The 16,983-nt window shown below is 28.0% G+C and overlaps 3 protein-coding genes across 5 annotated transcripts in view; 2 read left to right on the top strand and 1 right to left on the bottom strand.

Moving 5' to 3' along the window:
• Positions 1-279: 279 nt before the first annotated feature.
• LOC132942641 (homeobox protein extradenticle) overlaps positions 280-16,983 on the top strand; it is a 34,239-nt gene continuing 17,535 nt past the window's right edge. Inside the window, exons 1-3 of one of the 2 annotated variants that reach the window (XM_061011207.1) lie at positions 280-1,071; positions 1,323-1,533; positions 12,303-12,376. In XM_061011207.1, coding sequence (XP_060867190.1) covers positions 1,334-1,533; positions 12,303-12,376 — 274 coding nt within the window. In that variant the 5' untranslated portion in view covers positions 280-1,071; positions 1,323-1,333. The remainder of the gene's footprint in view (positions 1,072-1,322; positions 1,534-12,302; positions 12,377-16,983) is intronic. The other variant, XM_061011208.1, reaches the window with a different exon arrangement.
• On the top strand, positions 5,280-9,159 carry LOC132943058 (uncharacterized). Its single transcript, XM_061011850.1, has 3 exons — positions 5,280-5,714; positions 7,508-7,655; positions 8,027-9,159. The coding sequence occupies exons 1-3, from the start codon at positions 5,540-5,542 to the stop codon at positions 8,649-8,651; spliced, it is 948 nt and encodes a 315-aa protein (XP_060867833.1). The 5' UTR covers positions 5,280-5,539; the 3' UTR covers positions 8,652-9,159.
• Positions 5,597-9,966, bottom strand: LOC132943057 (uncharacterized). 2 transcript variants are annotated; one of them, XM_061011848.1, is made up of 3 exons: positions 9,582-9,966; positions 9,187-9,490; positions 5,598-6,736 (listed from the first exon to the last, which is right to left on the bottom strand). In XM_061011848.1, exons 2-3 carry the CDS (start codon positions 9,483-9,485, stop codon positions 5,860-5,862), a joined length of 1,176 nt encoding a protein of 391 aa, XP_060867831.1. In that variant the 5' UTR covers positions 9,486-9,490; positions 9,582-9,966; the 3' UTR covers positions 5,598-5,859. The 2 variants fall into 2 exon arrangements, with proteins under 2 accessions (XP_060867832.1, XP_060867831.1); XM_061011849.1 differs by lacking the exon at positions 9,582-9,966 and having other exon boundaries at positions 5,597-6,736; positions 9,187-9,573.

The following is a 16,983-nucleotide window of genomic DNA, read 5'->3' as shown; positions in this document are numbered from 1 at the left end:
GTCTGGGACAACGAGTCCGGGTGCCGGTCGAAAGCTGATAAGGACCCGGCGGCAATCAGTGGTGCAACGCACCGGGATTTTCCCGGGAAGCGACTAAGCGAGGGCGCCCGTCCGATCGACGATCGGTCCATATTATTCGCTTCATTTGCCGAGCGGTACCGTTCTACTGTCGTTGCCCCGTCGGTTGTTGACGCAGGGTGGGGTGGTAGCGGCGGTGTTTGAGGTGGCAGTGGCGGAGGCGGTGACGGTGTCGGTGACGGTGACGTCGGTGGTGGCGGTGCCAGTAGTAAGTAAAGTTGTATTATAGTCGTACGTAGTGTAGTTGGTCGTATCGCCGCCGTCACCCGCGACGCAAAAGCGGGACCCGCCATTGGCCGGCTGACGGCATTCCGACGGCTGGGCTCCCCACCACCATCCCCGGGCACTGGGAAATCTGGAACCGCTCTGCCACCGGCGCCGAGACAGCTCTCAATCCCAGTTGTCCGCGTCTCGACCGTACCGTTTCGCGTTACGGCCATATTTCTTTTGTTTTGTTTTGTTTTGTTTCGTTTTTTTTTATCGAATTAATTTCACTGTTATTATTATCGTCATCTTCATCATCACTGTCACCACCGCTGTCGCCGTCGTCTCCTTCACCATCGTTCAATAATATTTTTATTAATTAATTACACCGATTAGGCGTTATTGTTTTCAATTTCCCAAGTACGTGTCTGGAACATTACGCACGGTCCGTGTGTGACTCGCCGTTGTCTTGGGTTTCATTTTCGCTATATATTTTCATCTCTCCATCTCCGTCTCGATATTGTTCGTCATTTCCCCAATGAAATTTCGACCACGTCAGGAATGAAAAAAACATAATACTTGCCGTACGTATGGTACGTTTGTGATCGTATCATTACGATAGTAATCGTCGACGTCCGTGTGCGTTTCCTGTGCTCGTGCGATAACTACTTCATGCCGGCGAACTCCGTTCCCGTGGAAGGCGATCGTCTATACCGTTAGACTTCCGGACGGGATCTCTTCGGTTCTGCGCTGTTATGCCGCTGACGTTTTCCGCAAACGACTCACAATGTAAGTGCACAGAACTCGCGTCAACGACGTGTGTCGTCCCTCGACAAACACAATTTTATGTAATATACCTACCTAATAATGTATAGATAAACATTCATCGCTTCAATTATTACTCCACCCCATTTAAGTCCCTCGGAAGGTGTCAATGGATTATTTTTTTTCTCCATTCTAATGCCCTGAATCGTGTTTGGAACTTATAAAATTACTTACATTAAGTACCTACCTAATTGAATTTGTACGTACAATTTCAGAATTTATCAAAATGAATAGCATGGATGAGCATAACCGCATGATGCATCCGACCAGTGCGATGTTGCCACAACCTTATGGGATGTCGTCTGTCGATCCCAACCATGGTGCTCCCACGCCACCTGATCAAGATACACGTAAACAGGATATTGGTGAAATTTTGCAGCAAATAATGAACATTACTGATCAGTCTTTAGATGAAGCTCAAGCTAGGTAATTAAACCCTACTTATTGTACACATATTTTATATACCTATACATTATCCATATACCTAATAGGTACACTTAAGGTATTTACTTCAAATTTTAGCTGTAATGTTTATTATTGAAACTCAAGGTACCTACCTACTTAAATATTTTTTTCCTATTTTCTATTACATCCTACTTTTTATCAACTGATCTTGATAGCTATAAATAGTCGTAAACTCTTAGTATTTTGTGATATTATATTAATTTACTAGCTAGGTATTTATATATTAGTTTATTTCATGATACATTGTATCAAACTATCAACTACCTACTTAACACAGGAAAGTGTTTTTGTATTGTATTAGAAACATGGTCAGCAGGTCTTATCACTAGTTTTATCCAACATGATAGCTAGGTGCCCATTAAAATTATCAAAATGTTCATATAGGTAACTTTTTAATTTAATTTATTTTAATATTTATTTATTTACTTAAAGTAACTAACTAAGGTACCTAAACAAATTTTAAACACTTATTTTGGTGGGTGGGGTTGACAAACGAGTGTTGCCTGACTGGCTCAACGAAAATTGGTGGTCGCCAAATACGTTTCTTAACTTGAACAAAGTATACCTATTACATTGATGAATTTTGTTAAAAATGCATTTACCTTAAATTATTACTAGTTCAAACAGTGTCAACTTTAAATATAGTACCTATTTAGTTTGGACCATCGTTTTTATGAGAATATTTTGTAAATTATCATTAACAAATCCTCCCATTATAACTTCCTCCAATCTCTTATTTCCTAGGACATTCTATAATTGAACGCTCACAGAGTTTTGTCAGGTAACTCATTGCAAACTTAAAAAAAATTTGTTTATTCAATTAGTCTTCAGACATTTGTTCTAAATCAAGGTAAAAATAAACAGGTACCTATACAAGATATTGATTTTTTTAGTTTTTCCATCAAATGTTAATTTTGAATGTAAATTAGTTTTACTTTTTTCTCCTGGCACATCTATCTGCTTTGGCCATACTTTGATAGTATATCTACTGGTAATAGTTTCAATGTTATGTTTCTAATGACTTGTTTTGAACGATAAGAAATTGAAATATACGGCTGTGGGATTTTATAATAGTATAATACTCATTATGAAGGATTTGACCCCAGATTTAATTGCGCATTGTGGAAGATTGAAATCTGGGAGTTGAAAAAATCGATATTAGGTATATTACATATTCGTAATTTTACCAATTCTATGAAAATGTCACAATATATTTTATTTTATTCATTTTATAAGATTTATTTTTTAATGTTGAAATAAAATCATATAGGTACCTAAAAAGTATTTTTTGGAATAAATCCTTTTCTCTGTATAGTTTTTATTTTTAACAACTAATAAGTATTTTACCTATTTAATACCTAAATCTACTAAATTAATTTTCTTATTGGGTTAGGTTAGGTTATGTTATTTTAGACTTAAATTATATACAAAAAAAATTGATAAAATTGAAAGAATATTACGTTTAAAAAGCCAGACAGAAATTAAAGATGCATAATAATTAATTTGTTTTATCCGTTTCGACAAAATTATTTTGAGCTTAACTATAGTAATTATTATTAAAAAAAATAGCCTAACCTATTGGACACTTATGAACTTTTTGTTATCTAAACTTGATAGGTGGAAATTAAATTTTAAAATTTGGATATAATTATATTGTTGTTATTCAATTACTAATATGGCATAAAATAATATTGAGAATAATATATAAAAATAATTAATATTGAAAACAAAAATTAAAAATAGAACAATGAGATTTATCTAGGTAAGTAGCTAATAGTTCCAATTTTATTGTTCTGTGGCGACAACTTTGTTTTAATCATCAATGCTGGAAAGGTTCAGATGATTGATAATGTCTCTTTGATTTTGTTAGTTGTACTTAGAATTTGTTCAATATTAATTCAAAGTAATTTTTTATGATGGGAATTTAAAAGTCTCGTAAAGTGCCAGGTCTTTGATAAAATAGGGAACATTTAAAACCGATTTAGCTACCATTAATTCAATATTTATTAGAACATTTTCTCACATTTAAATAATTTTTGGGATGATCTCTTTGTAGAATACTATCTAGATTCAAATTACAATATTATAAAATATACTACATAAAACTTTTAGTGTATCCGAACAATATTCACAGAAGAAAATAATTAAAATAAACTTTCTCAAGATCATTCATTCTTAGTTTTACTCAGAATTTAAAAACAAGTAGTTTCTTTAATTAAAATATATTAAAGGTAAAATTTACAATCAAGAGTCATGACTAGCAATCATATAATACAAGGATGGGAAAGTGGGCAACTTACCAAACAGACAGTTTAAAAACTAAAAGTTCCAAGAGCGGTATTCGTCTTCGTATATAAATTTCAAACACAACTCGGACTGGAAAAAAGGGATTGTTGCTCATCCATAATGTCGTGTATTTCAGTAGGTATTTGTCTTGTTTTAGTCATCAGTCCTTTGTATTTTAGTAGTTAAATTAATAGGTATCGTAATTTATAATTTAAGAATTAGGTTAGGGAAATATAAAAAACAAACATTTTGAGTGAAGTATTTTTTAATAAGCAATTATTTCTTGTTACTAAATTTTAGAAATCAAGCAGTTTCAATCCGTTCCGTCCTAATTATTCATAACACTAAAAATAAATAATCCCGATACATATGATACTATATGATTAAAAATTGCTTCAATCAATTTCAATTTGGTGTAAAAATGTAGTTTAGGTAGGTATATTTTCTTTGATTATAAATATCTTTGAAAATTAGTCTTTAAATAAAATAAAGAAAAAATTAATCTGGGACGAAAAACCCTTTAAATACACAGGGGAAAAAGTTTTAACCGGTGTTTTAACTCTTAAGACATTTAAAATAGATCGGTGATCGGTCATTTTCTTAGATTTGTTCTATCAAACATTTAGTAATCGACTAAACTTTTGATATAATATTATTCCTACGAACATTTATTTTGACCAGATGTTTAATTTGATATTTAAATAAACTCAATTTGTGTTTCTTTTTTGTATATTTAACGACAGTTATTTTACGAAAATATAATGAATAAATTATCTTGTGCTTTACTGCTTATAGTTTTATTTACGTGTGCACTTTTTGAAATTTATACCAATGATTTATTTTTTATAATTATGTATAGGTACATACCTAATATAACTGTTAAAATAAACATTGGAGAATTTCGAAAATTGTTTTACATGACTTCGTAAAATTTTAAAGTTAGATAGATTCAGTCTAAAAAAAATGTAAAAGGTACAATCTATGTTATTTTAAATTTTTAAATAATCTTAAAATTCAAAATAACTTAAGTATCTATAAATTTTGTTATTTTCATATTTTAGTGTTTTAACTATGACATTGTAGTCACAAATAACAAAGAGATTTTAGATTCCGAGCATCACTTGCCGCTTTTACGATCATGTTGTTTAACTTGAGAGTTACAGCGGTTTTCAACTTTTTATATCCGCGTACAACCTACCCAGTTTGAAAATTTTCATGTACCACAAATTTATAACATAAAATTCGTGTATCTATTGGGAATTTTGTGTTAATTGTACTTAAAAGCAGTGGTGGATTTAAGGAAAAAGTTCAAGTAGCATGTTATAAAGAGCCCTTGAATTATTATTTGTCATGTTGATAAATTGCGATAAAATAAACGATACCTATGGGTCCCGCCACACCATGCGTTTTGGCGGGTCCGGGTAAAACGCATCCGGTCGACCGGAACAACAACTTGCATAGTTTCTAATCATAGGTGCTATATTAGAGCGTTTTGTCGGGACCGGTCGATTCCTGCCGCTGACCGACCGCATCATGTTGCGGTCGGGCGGGAAACGAATCGACAGGACAAGTCATCAAAACACATTATTTTAAATCGTGTATGCCACACTGTGCGTTTTGGCCGCTGCGTTTTTTGAATATTTTACCTAGACATATTTTTTAAATATTTATATTTTGAAAAATGGTTTTTGATACCGATAAATTTATATCATGTGTACAAAATAACCCTTCCATATGGAAAATTGGATCCAAAGATTATATGGATAAGCATATAAGACAAAAAAGTTGGAACACGATTGGTGAGTACATGTTTGAAGATTGGAGTGAGCTTGAAGAACATGCAAAAGAAAGTAAAGGTAAGTATTCTAAGTTATATTTTATATTTATTATACTGTTTACAATTATTATATTATTATATCATGTAGATATAAATTAAATTATTGAATACATTTTTAAATTTAAAAATAATTTTATTCTAGAACTTATATTTTTATTTAAAAATCAAATCATGTCGTATTGAAAATCTACTGCTCCTGGGCCCATAAAGTAGTTGGCAAAGTAATCCCTCACTTCAATTCCATGCGAACGAGTCCCTGTTCCACGAGCTTCAATATCTTCTAAGTTGTGCGTTTCAGAATCTTCATAATTTATACCATCTCTTTTACGAACGAAGTTGTGCAGTATGCAACATGCTTTTATAATGTCGTCCGTAAAATCTGGCTCCACCTGGATAGCCGTATGTAAAACACGCCATTTATTCGCGAGGACTCCAAAGGCACATTCGACTGTGCGCCTTGCTCTGGATAATCGGTAGTTGAACACTCTTCGAGAATCAGTAAGGTTACGTCCAGGGTACGGTCTAAGTAAATTTGAATGTAAAGCAAACGCTTCATCTCCAATAAACACATACGGTTGTGGATTGGTACTTGTATTTGGTAAAGTAACTGGTTCTGGTATGTTCAATTTACCTTCATATAATTGTTTACCAAATGCACACTCCTTGAACACATTGGAGTCCCCTTCACGACCATATGAACCCACATCGATTACAACGAAATTCAAATTTGCATCAACTATTGCCATCAAAACGATAGAGAAATACTTCTTATAATTAAAGTAGAACGAACCGGAGTTGTTAGGATTTCTACACCTTATATGTTTTCCGTCTATTGCTCCTAGACAATTTGGAAAATTTGTTTTAGTATAAAATATATTTGATATTTCCACCCAATCTTCTTTAGTCGGTTTAGGCATCTCTTTTGAATTTAAAGTTGACCATATCACTTTACAAGTGTCTTTTACGATCACTCCAATCGTACTTCTTCCCACACAAAAATCAAATTTTAATGCAGCGAAGCACGTACCAGTTGATAAATATCTAATAAACAAAAAATACATAATTAATAAATACATTTTGATGAATAATTTTTTTTTAGTTTTTACATCCTGAGCGTAACAATGAACGTATTGATTTTACAATGTGTTTGTTTTTTTAATTTTATTTTTTGTGTCTTTGTACACGATAAGATGTCGAAATAATGATTCGATATTTTCAACTTTAGTATCTTTTCCGATGGGATAGTGAATCTTGTTGGTACATACAGTCGAAATTAAAAATTCCCAGTAGTTTTCAAAAGCATGAGGAGAAAAAAAATTAGAAAAAACGGTTTTCAAAAAAATTAATTTTGGTTTTTGGTTTTACTCTGTTGATACATGGCATTTTTATTGAGTGTTTTTATTAGCATATTCTATACAACATAACATTTTTAAAAATATTTTGACTTATTTTGAGCTATTGACGGTCATTTTTAGTTTTTTATTCTATAATTAATATCAATAAAATTTTTTTTGTTGGGTCAACAAGCGTGCAAATGTAATACAACACTCCTGATATATTTTTACAATAGCAATTGAAAAATATTAAAATACATAGGCACAATTTTTTTTATAAGCATTTAGACTTAGAATTTTGACAAAATTAATCAAATTTAAAATTTAATAATTATTTTGTAGTTAAAAATTTATAAAATGTTCAACATTTTTTCGAAGGATTGTAAATTTTAAACAAGGTTTCACGGAAATATCCAGTTTTATACTGATTTGATTAATTATTTATATTTTATAATATTATAAATTAATATTATTATAGTGACCGATCTGAAAGCTAAATGGAGACATATTAGAGACCACTATTCAAAATTTATGAATCAGGGTAAAAGTGGTGATAGTGCTAAAAGAAAAAATTATGTATACGCAGAATCACTGACGTTCTTGCAGCACATAATTAAAAAAAGAAGGTAATTATATTAATAAAGATATTTATTACAAACATATTCATAATGCAATCTAAACTCGACAATTTTAGATTTTTAAAAATACGCTGAAATCCAAAAATAATTTTTTGAATTTGAGTCCAAAAAATCACAGTTTTTGTTAAAAATTACTAAAAAATGTATTCCCCAAGACCAGACCACTGCACTGTGATACATTTTGTACATACTATTTTTTTTATAAATATTTCCGGTTACGCCTCTGCAGAGTAGTTAGTTTTATCTGATATGAAATTAATATCAGAAATTATAAAATCTAGTTCATAACAAAAAATATTCATGAAAATGTACATCACTAGTAATGGCAACTAGATGAATTATTATTTATTTGCTCATAGGACGACAGGTAATTTCAATGAAAGTGTACAAGAAGAAGGAGAAAATACCGGTGGAGAAGATTCATCCTACGAGCTGGTTTTAGATAATGAAATTATGCCACCTCAATTCGACACATATTCAACTCCAAAAAGTAAAAAACAAAATAATTCCAAGGTACAAAAGATGACACCATTTCAAAAAGAGTTACTAAGCAATTTAGCTACTTCTGAAGATGATGTAACCTCTGATCCTGATAAGGCATTTTTATATTCCTTATTACCCGATTATAAAAGACTAAACTATAATCAAAAAACAGATTTTCGTCTTATGACTCTACAATATTTTAGGAACGTATCATTAGGATCTAATCAACTACAATCAACTCCGCCATATTTTAACATTAATCAAAACACTAGTCAGAATGTCCCTATCCCAACTCAATATTCAAATGTATGTCCTTCGTTCAATCCCGGCCTGGGGAACAATCAAAATCATAATCTTATACCACAACCCTTGCCAATATATTCATCTGATTTCAATCCAAATGCTCAACATCCCACACCATATCCTAAAAGCTCATATACTTATATATCTGATCAGTCCCAACAACCTACTACTAGTGGAGATTTGTTTGAAAAATTTTAATAGTATGATACATAATTAAAGTTTAAATTATACTTATTGCAATAAGGTGCGTCATTTAAATTTTAAATTCAAACATGACCTTTTTTAATTTTTTTTATAAATATTAAAGTAACAAGGTTTGTTATACTTACAGTAAAATATTATATGGTGTTTATAATGTATTAATGACATTAAAAAGTATGTAATTTTTAATTTTGTAAGAACATGAAATTGTTTCATTTTTTTTATATTTTTTAATTAAATAACGAAGATTGTTATGTTTTAATGTTATTTATACCATACTGTTAAATATTATTTGATCTTTGAATAAAAATAAAGTATTACATTTTTTTTCTTATACCTAATATACTGTTTGTCTTTGTATTTTCATAACCTAATACGGAAATTATGTTAAAAAATAAAAATAATTATTTTTAATTTTTGATAACTACTTATAGGTGATTAGTGATAACTTATTAATTATTAATAGTCATATATAATATATATCACGTTGAAGATCTTAACTTTTATACGTAATATAAAAAAATAAACTTACCTTAAAGTAATTGATAGACGTTCCTCAGCAGATATCGGATTACGAAATTCTGTGGTATTTTTCGTTATATGTGGCCGTAGAGTTTTTAGCAACTCATCAAAACTTGAAATCGACATACGGTAATACTCGAAGAATTTATCAGGATATTGTCTAATATTTTCAAAAAATGTCGTAAACTGGCCTATTTTCTCACGATCCGCATTTAGTGGGTGTACCCAATACCTTCGTTTTGCTTTTGGTGGATCTAATAAGCCTAATGCTTCAGCTACAGCAACAACTTTAGTATTTTGACGATTCATTTAATCTATATTTAAATGTATTTAATATGAACTAATTAATAATAAAATATTATATAACTACGATTTAATACATTTATAAAATACAAGTATACTTACTTATGTAATGTTCAAAAAATAAATAAAAAAATGTAATTATTTTGACACACTTTAATTAGGTACCTATTAAAAAATTATACTCGTACCTATAACGTTATAACTGATAAAGTAATATAATAAAATAATTCTGCATAAATTACGTAAGTAATCTAGGTCTAACTCAGAGAGCGTAGGGATGTTGAATGTAATGAAATTATTGGTCGTAGGTTTTTGACGAATTTGGGGACTAGTGGTGGCGTTTGGAACTTGGAATGCAGTGGCGGGAACGTTTTTAAGAACAAAAACGCATAGATGTGACATAGGCAAAATCATCCGGTCTAAACGCATCCGGTTTACCCGGACCTGCTAAAACGCATGATGTGGCGGGACCCTATATAAATAATATAATATAACATTATAATTTATAGCCATACGCCCTTACACGACTGAGTTGACAAAATTCGAGTATTTGGAAAACTTTAAAAAATTTAACATGCCCGTCAATCCCCAGTACATTAAGTAACTGGGGATTTTTTTTCTAACTACCGAATTTTTATGGTCAAGATTTCAAGCAGTAAATGTAGTTTCCCTAATGTTTAACAAAAACCGATGGTCTGTATCCAAATATTTTTTCATTTTTCTATTTTTATGTGCATACCCTTATTAAACGATAACATTTATATAAATGTAATTATACCTTATTACAAGACTGAAGCGTGCGAGTTAATTGATATTATAGGTACTGTTTTATTTATTACTATTAAGCTAAGAATAAATAAATATATCTCGTCAGACCAAAATAGTATGTACCATTATATTTTAGTTACAAGATAAATTTAATTTTTATTAAAGAGTATTTTTTTAGGGCTGTGGTTAATTCTGTCGTTATGTCATTCTAGACATTAGTGTTATACAAGTTACACATTACCTACAGGTGTAATAATAAAATATCTTTTATTATACTTTTACATGCATTACATTTAGGTTTCATGTGCAAGGATTTAGAAAATCTACAGACAAATTATATTATTTATTGAAAACTAGAAAATCTTAGTGTCTATTTCATTTATTTATACGAAATATCTTGTATTTTTACAAAGGACAAATGTATTTAAATTTAGATTAAATTTGTCAAACTTATTTTTTTATTTTTAAAGTAATTGATTGAATCTATCTATTGATGTTCAAAATACATATGACCACAAGGTTTACTTTTTGTGCTGCAAAAGTTATTAATATAGCATCATAACCTCTTTTAATGGAAAATTGGACACGGATTTCTGACGCGATTAAAATTATGATGGCTGATGACATTTTGTTCCAACAGTTTGCCCATTACAGAGGAAAAATAGTATGGGGTAATTAAAATACAATTTTAGGGAAATACGAGTTATTCACCCGGTAATCTTATAAATATTATATACATATAGGTTTATATTTTTCTTAGTAGAATAAATAAATACTCATAATTTATTTTATGCCTTATTAATAAATGCCCTTCTAAAGATAATATTTATGATAACATCATAAACATGTAAGTGCGTTTATTTAATTTATTAAACAAAATGTTACTTGTAAAAACGATCAATTTATTGATTCATACATAATATTAGGTACTTAATTAATACATAATTTTGTTATGTTATGTAGAAGCTTTCCTAACTTGTTTTGTGTAATTTGTGTAAATGTAAATGTAAATACATTCATCGCTTAGCTCAGAATCTAAAATTGAACTGAACATTTGTTGGATAGAATTATATACACAGATGAACATTTTGTTGATGAGTGACTTATTTTCTACGACATACAAGTCAACATTTAAAATAAAAATCCTGTATAAATAATAAAACAGGTAGATACGTACGTAATGTATATAATAGTTCTGGGTAAAGTATTTAACTAGCTACACATTAGGTATTTTAATATTTTCCACCAACTTATAAGTAACTGACATACTGTAATACTGTATATATAAAGGTATTTTTATAGTGAAATGCAAGGGTACAATATTGTGTTATTATAAGACACGCTGTAGTTAAATGTAACTTATTTTAAGTTGAGAAATATTATTTTAATTCTAATAAAACTATAATATGCTTTAATGTGATAATTCAATTTAAGATATAAATATAATTTAATTCGTTAGGTTAATTATTTTATTACGTCCATTATTTTTTTTATGACTTTCAATTCGATTTATAGATAAATATTTAATGGTCTTATAATTTTATCTTAATAGTATTTCATAAGAAGTATTCATAATTTTAGGTTATTAATTATTGCAGATTTCATCTAATATTTCAATTGAATATACAACTTATTATTTTATCAACAATTAATGATATAAGTAATATCTATTGACAATTGTGTAAAAAAAATGTAATTATTTGTTTTAAATTAAAATAACCTTCTATGATATGATAATTTAATTATTAGATTTGTTACTTTTATTACCTGTAATGTCCAAGTTTTTAAGAACAAATAATATTGAAAATAGTTATTTTACGTTTTTTCGATAAAATATTATTTTTGGAATATGAATTTTTTTTATATTTTCGTTCGCCCTGATAAATTTCCTTACAATAAAGTATCAAGCATAATTATCACCATTAATTATACTAATTTTACTAATAATTACAGTTTTGTTTATTTAAAATAACCGAGATAAATAATGTAAACTAATGTAAAAATTAAGGTATTTATATTAAGTTATTTTAAAGTATCAAATATTTATTTTTACAGAAAACATACACTAAATTGTCATCGAATGAAACCTTCTTTATTCAGCGTTTTATGTGAAATCAAGGAAAAAACTGGTACGTAATTTTTATTTATTTAAATTTTTGATACAAACGAAATAAGTTGATACCCTACCGCTATCAAAAATATGTATTTTATTTACTTATGGTACTTACAGTAATTTGATTATAGTATATTATGCTAGGTAGTATTAGTTGTATTTCCATATATTCATCAATTTAATTAATATAGTTAATAAATATTAAGTAGGTATAATTAAGGCCCGTTTTACAAACCGCAAGCGTATGGTACGTTATCGTACGTATCATACGCGTGGCTGCGAAACGGGCCTAACTGTATTTCTATTTTCTACTAGAACTAGATAATAATATATAATGTTATATTATTATATTAAATTAATAAATATTGTACGGTTATTTGTTTTCTTTTGATTGAAAATATGTTGACAAAATATTGTGATTAAAATATATTTTCATGTAGACTTTTAAATACAAACCAAAAACTAAATTTGTAAATTCTATACTATTTTTTTCCTGATTTGGTAGGCGTCCACCTCGCCTGGAATTACTGTTCCCTCTCTCTCACTTTATACATACTTTTAATTTTTATAATTAAAATATTGATAATAAAGAACCGTGACAGTTGATATTTGTTTTTTTATTCCGTCTGATTTGTTTAGTAAATAAGTAGCATACCAAACTCGTTTTGAATTTCTTAAACTGAGACTGGTTTTAAACTAGGTACCTGTATACGAATACAATAATGTTAAAATTAAATATATATTTAATTATATAATAATATGATTTTAATATATTTTAATACTTATCAGTATTTAAAGCGCTTTAAATGTTTTTTTCTATAGTTTATAAAAAATTAAAATATTTACAGTTCCTACGTTATAGTTAGAATCTATGGTTCGTTAGAACTTACTATATTATATGATTTATTATTCATAATTGATTAAAGAATATTGCTGCACATAAAATTTTTTTAACAACAAATATAATTTGTAAATTAATGTTTTGCTTTGAAAAACTGAATAAAATTATCAAAAATCGTCTAATGCAATATAAATAATAAGTATATACTTCAAAGCTTAAATTCAACTTTTCAGTCTAAGTATTGGAAATTGATTTATATTAATTGTTACTCTTTTAAAAAAAAGGTAGGTATTCATAAGCTCTTAAGGGCCGTATTACAATAGTCGATTACACTTCGATTACCTACGTTTAACCCATTGATTTTACCGGCCGAATTCCGCGGTCTAACCGGAGATCGACTATTGTAATACTGGCCCTACAAGTTTACTACAATTGCGCTCATTATTTTGTATTTATTTATTTAAAAATTATTATAAAACATAGACAGCAAGGGCAAGGTTGACTCAAAAATAGAACATAAATAATAAAGGGTTGTTTATTCGAGGCCTTAAACTTTCCGAAAAATATCTTCAACATTTTATTAGTTTTACATTAGTCTTAATTATTTAGATCTTTATTAATGAAAAACTGAATTTAACCACTGTTTGATTCTGTAGAAGTCTCCATAATATAAATAATATAATCGGATTGATCTATTTTTAAATTAAGTAGCTATTCAGAAATCTTAAAGAGCTAACGTTCTAAAGATATGCTCCACTAATATAATAAATAATAATACTTATATATTTAGTATATTACTGATCAAGTTGGAAACTAAATAAATAAATACCTATGCGCTATCCAGAAAATTAAATAATTATATACGTGTATTAGTTTTAGTCAAAATTCAATGTAAATATGTAATATTAAATTACCTTCAGTTAAACCCAATGACACGTGTATTATAAACATCTAGGACCTAATATTCTATTAGTGTAGTAATAATATATTGTATCTAAATTGTATAATTATTTGCCTAGTGAATTTTTTTCTAAGAAATAATATATAACCAGATAATACAATATGTTTCTATATACATGCTAATTTATTATATTATTACCGTCGAGTTTGTTTTGAGTTTATAGATCGTTATTAGTAAACATATTATTTGTAAAATTCTTTAAATAGTTTTCTTTAATTTGCATTACACACAACTCCGAGTTGTTTGATAAAATAATAGTAATAGGTAATAATAATAAATATCAACTAAGAACACAATTTATTCACAAGAAGTCCTGGCTATAAATAAGTTATAACCCCCATTTTAAAATGTAATTATATAATATGAACTATAAATATATAAACAAACTTCAAACTAAATATAATCTTATTTCAGTTTTTTTTTTTTATATGGTAACATGTTAAGATAACCATCCTATACTAAAAATCAAATAATGTATAAAAACGGAAACAAGACCAATATGACAAACATGTTCTAGATCATAGATTTAATTTAAAGAAAATATATAATTGCTCGTCATATACATAAGTTTTCATAGAATCTGATACAATGTTTATAGATTTTAACTACATAGCCCTTAAGTTGGTTTGGTAAAACTTAAAGGTTAAATAATTTGTAGTTTTTTAATAGCATTCTGCATATTCCATCTGTTTGAACTTCAAACAACTCTGTATTATATTATACTATAATAGGTATAAATTTATTGTTTTTTTTTGGAGGGGAGAAATCATGTTTCCTATTGAAATAGACTTCATTGTTTGAATTGTTGGTCAGACTGACTACTCTGTCACAGCATGCGCTTGTTCAGGATCGACTAATGCTGCTGCAATGGTTCCGAATATTTAACTGGTTATTATTACTTTATAATGCGTAATGTAAGTTTTCTTTACCAGTATATTTTTTTGAAAGTATTTGTTGCATTTAAATAATAATTTATATAAAATTATAATTTGAATATGCAAATTATATACATCTGATTAATACATGTTGAATAATATGTATTTTTATAATTATTTGAATGACTCGACACGGATAATAATTGTTGAATCGTTCACTTCAAATAATATTATAACAACTGCTGAGCATCCCTGGACCAGTAGGTATGAAATATTTTAGAACTGGTTTCTTTGTGCATATTAAACCTGCCGGTTTGCCTCACACCATGCTCATCCACGACTGTCGGGGCACCCCACGTATGTCCTGTCTAAGTATCTAAATGAAATCAAAAGATTTAACTTGACCAAACTCTTTGAAGAAAAAAACACACCGATGTTATATCTTGGAAATTTGTATAATATTTACTGTGATGAATATTTTGTTACCTAACATCTTTTCTTTTGTATGTTAATACCAGATTGTAATAACTTCTTTCTTGAAATAATTCATTGTCTTGTAAATTTTGGCTATTCAGACTATTGAAAATTTGAAACAAATTAAAGTTATAAAATAATATACTATAATTAATATATACTTGTTGTTTTATTAATTATATTTTGAGCAATAATAAATAAATAATACAATGTATTGCGTTTACTATAAAAAAATTCGAACGGTAAATGAAATATTGTACTAATGTATTTATTATTTTTGTAGTACGAAGAGCCAGTCCAAAAGTATCAATACATACATTCCGCCTCACTATTCCTTCTTTTCTCTTTGTTATATACCGCCTCTATTAAAAAGAATAATATGATGGTTTCATGGTCATTAGTTCTAATTATCTGATTCATTAAAATAGTGGATCTTAAATCGTATTATTAATTATGTTTATCACGTTGGCATTGATTGAATACTGCATGTATATTGGTTGCATTTAATTTATACACATAATATTATAATATATAAAATATTAACATAATATTATATATACAATCAAAAACATTTCTAACTCAATATTTTATTTATATTTCTACGTCATAAAAGTCATTAACCTAGACATTTACATTTTATACACGTTTAACAATACTTAAATTTTACTATATAAAATGCACAATAGTCAATGAATATTATTCATTAATATTAACATGTTAACATTATTAATTAACTATTTTATTATACTATCATAATAGGTTTAAAATTAAAAAAATATATAAATCTTAAAGTGAACAATTCAACAATTATTTAATGTTTAGTTTTATCTATAATATAAACTTTTTGTATCTTCCACAAAAGAGCCATGAATTGTTTGTACTAAAGAGTTATTAAAAATATAATTTAACTTGAATTGAGAAAAATAGACTTTTTACTTATAATTTTTTTTTCAATACATAATTTATTTTTAACTATTTTATTTTATGATTTTTTTTTATATACTGGTATTAGACGTTGATTGTTCATACATATAGTTTTATCATGTATTTAAAAATATCTTACTTGGTTCAAAAAACGGTAGACTAAAATCAGTTCCATGCATGATTTCTATATAGAAAGTAGCGTATCGATACAATATGTTTTTATGAAGAAATATACAATTTGTCATGGCATCTCATACCATCTTTCATTTTTCTCTTTATCACAACCATTTTTTTCGAGGTCAATGAATTTTGTAGTTTTATATTTCCACACAAGTGTATTTTTTTAAGGAAAAAGAAAAATTATTATATCGAAACAGAAAAAAAAATGCTTTGTTTGAAATCTGTTCTTATTATCAATGTATCGTTAGAATAAAATAAATTCTATGTATAAACGTATCTACGTACAAACATATAACATTAATCAATGATATTTAATATTTAATATCATAAATTAGCATATTTTAGCAGTTTTTTTTTGTATTTGTGCA

The sequence above is a fragment of the Metopolophium dirhodum genome, chromosome 4, assembly GCF_019925205.1.
Source record: "Metopolophium dirhodum isolate CAU chromosome 4, ASM1992520v1, whole genome shotgun sequence".
Taxonomy (NCBI): Eukaryota; Metazoa; Arthropoda; class Insecta; order Hemiptera; family Aphididae; genus Metopolophium; species Metopolophium dirhodum.
The sequence above is the reverse complement of the archived record's forward strand: the minus strand, read 5'-3'. Positions and strand labels throughout refer to the sequence as shown.

Coding starts and splice junctions, on each gene's coding strand:
- LOC132943057 (XM_061011848.1), bottom strand. CDS start 9,485: ATGAATCGTCAAAATACTAAAGTTGTTGCTGTAGCTGAAGCATTAGGC. Junction 6,737..9,186: donor CGTCTATCAATTACTTTAAG/GTAAGTTTATTT, acceptor TTTGTTTATTAG/ATATTTATCAACTGGTACGT.
- LOC132943058 (XM_061011850.1), top strand. CDS start 5,540: ATGGTTTTTGATACCGATAAATTTATATCATGTGTACAAAATAACCCT. Junction 5,715..7,507: donor ACATGCAAAAGAAAGTAAAG/GTAAGTATTCTA, acceptor ATATTATTATAG/TGACCGATCTGAAAGCTAAA. Junction 7,656..8,026: donor CACATAATTAAAAAAAGAAG/GTAATTATATTA, acceptor ATTTGCTCATAG/GACGACAGGTAATTTCAATG.